The sequence below is a fragment of the Lolium perenne genome, chromosome 4 (assembly GCF_019359855.2).
Source record: "Lolium perenne isolate Kyuss_39 chromosome 4, Kyuss_2.0, whole genome shotgun sequence".
Lineage (NCBI taxonomy): Eukaryota > Viridiplantae > Streptophyta > Magnoliopsida > Poales > Poaceae > Lolium > Lolium perenne.
The window spans coordinates 275,746,924-275,757,314 of record NC_067247.2 but is presented as its reverse complement, the minus strand read 5'-3'; the positions used below and the strand labels follow the sequence as shown (position 1 = coordinate 275,757,314).

Genomic DNA, 10,391 nt, shown 5'->3' with positions numbered 1-10,391 from the left:
GTTGCATAAGTTTGGTCATCGTGTCGATGATCGTGGTTTTGGCCTTCTTCAGAGACAGAGTCTTGGCAATTCCGCGACAGGCTTCGAATAACGCGTCGATTGAAATCCGGGCTTCATCGTATGCCTCCGTCCTCTTCAGGTTTGACTCTTTTGACCACTCAAAGCCGAGGCTTGCTGTGGAAGAAGGAGGTTCAGTTTCGTTAGAGAGAAAGCATACAAGATAGTCGGAGCAACGACACGGAAAAACGCTTACGGAAGATAAGTTTGTCAATGGCCTCCGCCTCCGCTTCCAGAACTCTGTTCTTGGCTATCACGGAAAGCACGCGGCCCTGGCTTTTCTCCAGTTTTTCATTCAGCTCCGCCAGGTCGCGGGCATGCTTCTCGGAGAGCTCTTTCCTCGCCTCAGTCTCCTTACTGGAGGATTCTTGGATGAAGGCTTTGAGGGACTCGTTCTCCGCCTCAAGCACCTTGACCTTGGCGGAAAGCTCATCGAACGAGGAGTGCTTGGCAGTTTCTTCTGAAGGCAGAAAGTTGAACATATTATGCATCCTAAACAACTATGTCAGCACAAAAAGTAAAAGACCCGGATCTCGTACCTTGAAGGCGGGTCTCAAGCAGCTGGATATCTTTCTTGCTATTTTCCGCGTGCTGGCGCAGCCCCTCGATTTCCGCGATCTGCTCCAGCACGTGCACGCGCAGATCTTCGTGCAGTTTCCGCATGGTCTGCGAAGCAGCAAAGAGTTAGTCGGATATTAAAGTCTGGGGAGCTAGCGAAGCATCCGCCTAAAGGTACATTTTGGGAAAGCATCGGCTAATACATATTACACGGAAATATATTACCCAATGCTTGGGGGCTAGTGTTACCTGCCGCACTTCCTTGTGCTTGGCGAAAAACTCCTTCAGGCTGTCCTCCAGGTCGGCGAGTTCACGCACCTCCTCGTTCGATTTGCCCCACACTTTGTTCAGCATGGCGGAAACTTCCGCGTGACGCTGTGCAAGGGTAAGCTTTTGAAGGGACGGAGTTGGTTGGAGGTTGACCCGAGTCGCGTTGGTAACTTGAAGGAGCTTTGCCTTTTGCTCCTGTTCTTCTCCTGTGGGCCCCGCGAAAGCGGAGCTTGGCTGATCTGGTGGAGGAACGGGTGAGGAGGTCCCCTTGGCGGAGTCGCCATGGTGGGCGGGATCCTCAGGAAGGTCATCAAGGTCGATGACGTCCTTCGGATCCGGCTTGGTGGCGGATGAAGCCTTGGGCGGAACTTCAACCTCAGGAGTAATAGGAAAGGAAGCCGGAGATGGCCTGGCTCTCTTCTTTGGGACCCTTGGGGCCTTGGGGGGCTGGCTTCCGGAGCTTCAGAAAAAACATAAAAGTGTAAGAGTGAGCGTGAAACCAGAACTTGGATCTTGGAAGTAGAAGCTTACCCGGAAGGCTTGAAGAAATGCTGGATGGCAGGTTGCCCTTTGTTGCTGGTATTAATCAGCGAAAGGCGCTTCTTCTCCGCCTCCGCTTTCCGGGTGGCCGCAGTGCTAAGCACTTCGCGGGCGCGTTTCGCATGGGGGCTGGAAGGAGCTGGCTTTTTCCTCTTAGCAGGGCGTGGGGCTTCAGGAGCTTCCGCCTCCGATGCGACATCCGGATCCGTGTTGCCGGTGGAAGGAACCCGGAGGAGAATTCCGAGTTCGCTTTCTTCAAGCGCCTCGAGCTAATGCAAAGTTAAACACTTAGACAAAAAAGTTTAGATGCGAAGAGAAACAAAAGATTAAAGTCGAGACGACGTACCGCGGTTCCGGAACCATTCGTATGAATGTCTTTGTTGCACACGTGAACGTGAAGTTCACGTGGGATTTTGATGAGGAGCCGGATCCTCTTGTCGATGGCGTCGGCGGAAAGATTATCTTTTGTAGCGCGCATTGCGTCGTCGCGCCCTGTGTATTGGAACATCAGGCGGTCCCTTTGTTGGAGCGGCTGGATCCGCTTGGTGAACCAGGAAAGGGTTAAGTCCTTCCCCGTCAGCCCCTCCTCCGTCAGCTTACAGATCCGCCTGACGGCGCGTGTGAGCTGGGGCGATTCGGAAAGGTGGGGGCAGTGCGACCATGCCAGAATCTCGGTGGCGGGGCAGTTCTTCAAAGGTGGCAGTTTCTTTTCGCTCGCGGGGTCAGAGACGTCCTTCAAGTAGAAGAAACCCCCGGACCAGTACCTAGCGGATTCGTGGCGGTCGGTGGGGGGGTAGACGCGACCCGGGCGGAGTATGAAGGTGATGGATCCGCAAGTTGCCAACTCGGAAGTCTGGCGGATCTTCTCCTTCTTGACAGTAAAGAAATATTGGAACAGAGAGAGCTCGGGGGTTACCCGGAGATGGCCTTCGCAGAGGGTGACGTGGTTGCTGATGGCAAGCACGCTGTTCGGAGATATGTTGTGGGGCTGGAGCCCATACGTCTTCAGAATCTCCAGGAAGAAGTCCGAAGGCGGAAATGAAAAACCGCGCTCCACCAGTGCTTTCGTCAGCACCATCTCGTCGTCCCTCGGAGCTGGAGCTAGTTCATTGGGAACTGACCTCCAGCTTCCGGGTTGCAGGAAACCCTCCGCCTCGAGGTTCTTCAGCTCCATCTCGGTGGTGGTACAGGGCCACCATTTTCCCTTGGCTTCGGAGTCTCGTTTGCGAGCTTTCGACTTTTTGGCGACCTCTTCCGCCTGGTGCTCCGTTTGACCCGCCTCGGAGGCTTTCTCCGGGTGAGCAGAGGTCCCCTCAGTCTCCTTGCCGGAATCCTTTGGAGGGTCCAGCATGACTGGAACAAAGGGTGGAGGGGCGGAGGAGATTGGGGTCGCCATGACAGGTTCCGAGGTCGGAGGCGGAGTCGTTGAAGACATCTGAAGAAAAGGTTTTTGGCGGAAAGCGCTCTTTAGTCGGATCCAACGTCATCTTCCCCAAATTCATCCCTACCAACTACGGCGCGAAAGCTAAGCTCGAAGACTTACCGTAATGGCGTTTGCGGTGGTCGGAGTCGCCGGCGACGAGTTTTCCGCGCGGTGGCTCGCTGACGTTAAGAACAGGATGAACACGACGCGGCGGCGAAGTACCTCCGGTGATGCTCCGGTGAGATTCCGGCACGGCGGAGGGGAAGCTCGTGGCGGCGCTCGGCAGAGAGGTGAGAAGGGGGGTGAATGAGGGGTAAGGCGTCGACGACGGATATTTATAGGCCGGGGGGACGAGATTCGTGCTCCGCATCCTGTGGTCGGAATGCAAGCGTCGCACCGTTGGATGCGTGACACGTGTCCCAAACCCTAACAGTAAAAATGGCTAGAGATAAGTTACCGCACAAATCGCGCGAAAATGGCGCCAGAATTGGCGGAACCGTTTGAGTCTATTAAGATTCCAGGTAAAGGCGCAAAGATAAGTGATTCTCATTCGCAAGCAGGGGAGTAACCCGGAGACATGTTTGAAACTGTCGATGGATGAAGTCCCGCAGGATGGGGGATTTTGTGACTAAAGGTTAGGAAAGAAGAAAATGCGAAGTTGGAGCTCTTCAAGTTTCTCCGCGTTACCAACGATGCCGGAAACCTAAGGTACAAGCATGGCGGAAACTGCAGGCGAAACTCGGAGAACTCTGGGGGCTACTGTTGTGGGTATACTTCATGGGTGTACCATCGACAATGCCTAGATCCGGCAAGCCCGGGTGGCCCACAGATGGTGGTGAGGCATGTGGCCCATCGGGCGGCCCAGTTGCTGTTGATCATGAAGGAAGAAGTCCGGCCCAGGATCAGTAAGCCGGATCCATACCGACATTAGGAGTAACCCGGATCCACGGAGGCCCATGAGGAACCCGGATCCAGTACGACGTATATGGAAGGCGGATCCGTGACGTGCATGGCAAGATATTGTACCATAGCTAGGCTATCTGTAATCCGGCTAGGACTCTCCATGTAAACCCTAGATCCGTGCGCCTTTATAAGCCGGATCCCGGGAGCCCTAGAGGCACAACCACAACTCATTGTAACAACGCGAAAGCGCCCAGATAATTCCAGACAAGCAGCAGTAGGCCCTGTCATCGTGCAGGTGTTCCGAAGCTGGGTAACTCGCGTACCACCGTCCCGTGTGCACTCCGCCCTATGGCCCCTACTTCTTCTCCCCCTCGTGAGGATCCCTCCTCCGAGGTACCGTCGATTAGGCAACGACAACAGTCATTCATCCTTTCTTAGGAACACAATGCACAGGACTAACCCATCTACTATCAGCAATAGGATATATAATACCTGCTTCAAGAAGTTTTAATACCTCATTCCTTACCACATCCTTCATCTTAGGAATTAGACGACGCTGATGTTCAACAACAGGCTTTGCATCATCTTCCATGTTGATAGCATGTTGGCAAATAGAGGGGGAAATCCCCTTCAAATCATCAAGAGTGTAGCCAATAGCTCCTCGTTGTTTCTTCTATATTTTCAATAACCTTTCTTCCTCAAAATATGAAAGCTTAGAACTAATACTAACAGAATATATTTTCTTATCATCAATATGAGCATACTTAAGATTATCAGGTAATGGTTTCAAATCGAAAACAGGATCTTCCTTTGGTGGTGGTGTTGTACCTAAATCTTCAACCGGCAAGTCATGTTTAAGAATAGGTTGACGAAGGAAAATTTCATCAAGCTCATTCCTTTCTTCCCTAAAAACTTCACTCTCACTATCCTCCAAATGTTGTTGCAAAGGATTATTAGGAGCAAGAGCAATAGACGCACACTGTTCAACTCTAAAATCATTATTAGGCAAATCAGCTTTATAAGGAGTTTTGGCAAATTTAGAGAAATTAAACTCATAAGATTCACCAGCAAATTTAGTCACAATTTTTTCCTTCTTGCAATCTATAATAGCTCCACAAGTATTTAGAAAAGGTCTACCAAAAATAATAAGACAAGTCTTACTAGCAGCAGAACCAAGTACCAAAAAGTCAGCAGGATATTTAATCTTACCACATAGAACTTCCACATCTCGAACAATACCAATAGGAGAGATAGTTTCTCTATTAGCTAGCCGAATAACCACATCAATATCTTCAAGTTCACAAGAACCAATTTCATGCATGATTTCCGTATAGAGCTCATAAGGTATGGCACTAATACTTGCACCAATGTCGCATAAACCATAATAACAATGATCACCAATTCTAACAGAGAGCATAGGAACACTGGCTTTCCTAGACTTATTAGGATGCGAAACAATATTAGAGGCATCTTCACAGAAAATAATATGACCATCTTCTATATTTTCAGTCACAAGATCTTTAACTATTGCAATAGCAGGTTCAACCTTTAATTGTTCTTCAGGTTCTATAGGTTTCTTTGCACTTTTATTAACCGCACTAGTTATAACAGAATACTCCTTCATTTTAGCAGGAAAAGGAGTTTTTTCAATATAAGCTTCAGGAAGGATATGATCAACAGTTTTAATTTCAACACAATTATTTATAGATGAATCAGTTTTATCTTTGTAAGGTTCATGATACTTATCAAAATTCTTCCTAGGCAATTCAAAATGAGAGGCAAAATCTTTATAAAAATTTGCAACAACTTGAGAGTCAAGACCATAAGCAACACTCATATTACGAAATTTATCAGTATCCATAAAAGTTTCAATGCATTCATAATCATAATTTATACCTGACTCTCTACCTTTGTCGTTCTCCCATCATTCAGTATTCTCTTGGATCCGATCAAGAAGGTCCCATTTAAACTCTTCTTTGTTGCGTGTAAATGATCCAGAACAAGTAGTATCCAGCAAAGTTTTATCTTGAAAAGAAAGTCTTGCATAGAAATTATCAATGATAATATTACCAGGAAGCTCATGAATGGGGCATTTGAGCATTAAAGACTTCAATCTCCCCTATGCTTGGGCAATACTCTCTCCATCATGAGGCCAGAAATTATATATGCGATTCCGATCTTTCTGAATTTCACTTGGAAGATAGAATTTAGAATAAAATAGAGGCACAATATCCTTCCAATCAAGACAATCACCATTCTTCAGCAATTTATACCAATGCGCCGCTTTACCAGACAAGGATATAGAGAATAGTTTTTTCCTAACTTCATCCATAGCAATACCTGCACACTTGAATAACCCGCATAATTCATGTAAAAACAGTAAATGATCTCCAGGATGGACTGTTCCATCCCCTTCATAGCGGTTATCCACAACACGTTCAATAATTTTCATAGGTATTTTGTATGGAACCTCTTTCTCACCTGTCGCCTCATCCACTACCTTTGCAGTAGTAGTAGATTTTCCAAATAGGAATTCAAGAGAAGATCTCTCCATAATGAATTATAACAGCAGACAGAAATAAAATCAGCACGTACAGTAAAGGTTTCCCTTACCAATTCCACTTACCAATAGCGCTTCACTCCCCGGCAACGGCGCTAGAAAATAGTCTTGATGACCCACAAGTATAGGGGGTGTATCGTAGTACTTTCGATAAATAAGAGTGTCGAACCCAACGAGGAGCAGAAGGTGTTGACAAGCAGTTTCGATAAAGGATTCACTGTAAATGCTCACAAATAAGTATTCAGGGGGTTTTGATATAGCAGATAAATAAAGTACAAGTAAATAAAATGCGAGAGTAATAGTTGCAGCAAGTGGCCCAATCCTTTTTAGCACAAAGGACAAGCCGGTTTGTTTACTTATAATGACCAAACTTTCTTGAGGACACACGGGAATTTAGTCTAGTGCTTTCGCTTCATATAGCTGATTAATCTTCATTGTTTTGATAAGTGTTGTGTGGGTGAACCTATGCTAATGCACCGCCCTTCCTAGGACTAATACATACTTGTGATTATACCCCTTGCAAGCATTCGCAAATACAAGAAAGTAATTAAGATAAATCTAACCACAGCCTTAAACTCTAAGATCCTGCTATCCCTCCTGCATCGATATACCAACGAGGGTTCAGGTTGCTGTCACTCCGGCAACCCCACAATTAGCAAACGAATACAAGATGTATTCTCCTAGGCCCATAAAGGTGAAGTATCATGTAGTCGACGTTCACATGACACCACTAGAAGAATAACACCACAACTTAAATATCATAGCATTGAATATTAATCAACATAGTTCACTACTAACATTTTGACTTCACCCATGTCCTCAAGAACTAAACGAACTACTCACGAGACATCATATGGAACATGATCAGAGGTGATATGATGATGAATAACAATCTGAACATAAACCTTGGTTCAATGGTTTCACTCAATAGCATCAATAACAAGGAGTAATCAATACCGGGAGAGTTTCCCCTATCAAACAATCAAGATTCAACCCTAGATGTTACAGCGGTGACGAGGTGCAGCGGTGGAGATGGCTGTGACGATGGTGGAGATGATGGTGATGATGATCCCAATGAAGTCCAGCTCGATGACGATGACGATGGCGTCGATTTCCCCCCTCCGAGAGGGAATTTCCCCGGCGGATTTCAGCCTACCGGAGAACTCTTTTCTCTCTGGTGTTTTCCGCCCCGCGGAGGCGGCTGTGTCTGTTCGCGATTATTCCCTGGAGCTTAGGTTTTCTGGCGAAGAAGTACGCGAAGGAGAGGCGGCCGAAGGGGGCTGTGGGCCCCCTCCCCACAAGGCGGCGCGGCCAGGCCAGGGCCCGCGCCGGCCTATGGGGGCCCATGGCGGCCCTCCTCGGTCCCTCCTTTTGGCTGGCTTCGTCTTCGGGAAAAATAAGATCTCCGGTGTAATTTCCGTCAAATGTTGATCTTCAGAAATATTGCATTCCGACGGTGTTTTTTTCAGCAGAATCCTGACTCCGGTGAATGATTCTTCAATAATCATGAAACATGCAAAATAGGTGAAATAACATAAGTATCATCTCTAAATATGAAATATATCAATGAATAATAGTAAATTATGATATAAAATAGTGATGAAAATGGACGTATCAGACCCCCCCCCCCCCCCCCGAAATCAGCCCGAGAAAAAACCAGGGGAGATGCTGGCCGTGATCGGAGCAAGTTCTCAACGCGCGGCGTCGCCGGCGAGAGGAAAAGTCCGAGTTCGCTTGGAACTCTCCATTCCTTGTATTTTCTAGTGAAGACTAAGTATATAGCAAGGATAAAAGATGAGAAAATTCAATGGCACCAAATATTTTGCCCGGCCCATTGGTAAGTGGTAATGGTAACTGAAAAAACAGACCGCTCAATTATTGGGCCCATGTATGGAGATTTTAATAGAGAGCCCTGGAAGGATCCATCCACTCCGCCGCTGCATCTTCTAAAAAACTAGGGTTTGATGCGAAACAAGATCAGGTCTCTGCGCCGCCGCCGCAGCTCTCGTGCTTCCCCTAGCCGGTTTTCACATGAGTTCATGTTGCTAGCTCCAGCAAACCTCGCCGTGCCGCTCGCCTGACGTTGTTTGACCATACAGTCCAACCGCAGCTCGGTTTGCTCAAAGGGTATACATCGATTTCTCTCTTCTTTGAGCATCTTATGTATATAATTATCGGTATAAATATCCTCCTTCCCAGCGGAACTTACGAGAATGTTTGGCTGCAGGTAGCGATCTTCAATATAATGTATTAAGCTGCAGAAGCGTAGGTAATTTAGATCCCGGCGGTTGTTACTTACATCTAGATCTTCTGACAGACGGCCGCAGGGGTACAGATCTGGTTCTCGTTTCTCCACATTTGATTTTAACAGTAAGAGACGTGGGGAGGTTGAACACTTATTATCTCTTTCGCCTTTTCAGAATCAGCTTGCCAATACCAACCGTCAGGAAAGACGAAGGGGGGATTGACGATGAAACGCCAGTTTGTTAATCTGGTACTTGGTACATTCAGGAGTGGCTCCTTCGGGATGCACCGCATCAAATCGTCGAGTCTCTTCCACCCAAAGAATCAGAACCGACGGTCACTGCCACTGACATCGCTGGAAGAAGCTGAGCTGCCTAAACCTGCATGGACACTCAGTCTTTCCATCCTCAAGGAAGATGGCGGGGACCTTATGTTCATGCCCTTTGGCAGCAGCAGGGACAAGATTGTCAGCGCAGACCAGGATGGCATCGTCCTTGTTCACGACATCTGCCAGAACAGGCTCTCCTGCAAGCCCAGGCTCAAGAATGGGTGGAATGCTAACTCCATCGCCATCACCCTTGGTGACGACTTGTATCTCATCAACAGGTGCCCTCGCGTGCCTGACCGGTTTCAGCCCTATCGACCCTGCTTCCAAGCCCTCATCAATGGTGTACCTCCAGCCGATGTCCGTGGTCTTCCAGGGTGGTACTGGCACTCTCTTCCACTGCCCCCTTACGTGGAGACGTCTGGGTACGAGCATAGCTGCGCTTCCAAAATCGTCTCCTCAACCGTGGTTCGTGACAGCATCTGGGTGTCTACCAGGGGTGACGACATTGGTACCTACTCCTTTGACAAGGTCAGCCATGAGTGGAGCAAAGTTGGCAGCTGGGAGCTCCCATTCTGCGGTGATGCTCAGTATGTCCCTGAGCTTGATCGCTGGCTTGGATTCTCATGTGGACGAGATGACCAGTTCTTGTGTGCTTCAGACCTCTCGGTGGCGGCTGCAGATGGGGCAGTGCCCACTGTGTGCCGCGTTTGGAAGGAAGACATTGCTACAAACCCGCAGAACTGGGAGCTCCTAAGGTCTGACCTTGTGCGTGTTGATAACGGCAGGTTCTGCATCGCCAGGCAGTTTCATGTCTATGATGACCACCCCTTTCTCGATGAGAATTTTGCTGTGTTGACGGGTGTGGAGTTGGAGCATACAGCTGAGGACGGGATCCAGGTGGTCAAGCACAAATCCATACGCTACAACTTTAATGGTAAGCTGCTCCAATTGGTATGTTAAGTGGAGTATTAGGTCAGAGGGATAGCAAATAATGATTTTCTATGATGGGATGGATGATGTGTGGATCAACCTCATGGCATGTGTGGGACGTAGGTAGATGAATGTTTGCTCTGGAATCACGATACTCAGTCAGCCCCTTGGACCAAAAAACTGAATTAAGTGAGCAAGTGATGCTGAGTAAGTTGATCAGAACTTCCATGATGTTTGTGTTTTGAGTTTATGCATCGTAGTGGGACTCTAGAGCTATTCGAATTTTCTTCGGATTGTAATGTACTTAATAATACTAGTAAGCTTGCACGTGACTATCAACTAATATGTATTCAGCCAACCATTTTACAACCACTTAAATTTAAATTGATGTATGTGGCAAAGTAACATAGCTCATGTGTCCAAATATTAAAAGAAACATGACAGGTTTCGTGCCGAAGTCAGTAAAATGATCAGCTTGCCAAATTGAGCGGCGTACATTTCAGTTTAGCTGCATAGTCTCCGTCGCGATATAATTTCCTGCGATTACTTGACCAAGACCTTTCATTGAGTTGTCGAGG

At 47.6% G+C, this 10,391-nt stretch overlaps 1 protein-coding gene across 1 annotated transcript; it reads left to right on the top strand.

The window, feature by feature from the left end:
- Positions 1–8,229: 8,229 nt before the first annotated feature.
- On the top strand, positions 8,230–10,171 carry LOC127295471 (uncharacterized). Its single transcript, XM_051325424.2, has 3 exons — positions 8,230–8,438; positions 8,539–8,640; positions 8,732–10,171. Exon 3 carries the CDS (start codon positions 8,782–8,784, stop codon positions 9,841–9,843), a length of 1,062 nt encoding a protein of 353 aa, XP_051181384.1. The 5' UTR covers positions 8,230–8,438; positions 8,539–8,640; positions 8,732–8,781; the 3' UTR covers positions 9,844–10,171.
- The last annotated feature ends 220 nt before the right edge of the window (positions 10,172–10,391 follow it).

Bases quoted from the DNA above. Each gene is read 5' to 3' on its own strand.
- LOC127295471 (XM_051325424.2), top strand. From the start codon at position 8,782: ATGAAACGCCAGTTTGTTAATCTGGTACTTGGTACATTCAGGAGTGGC.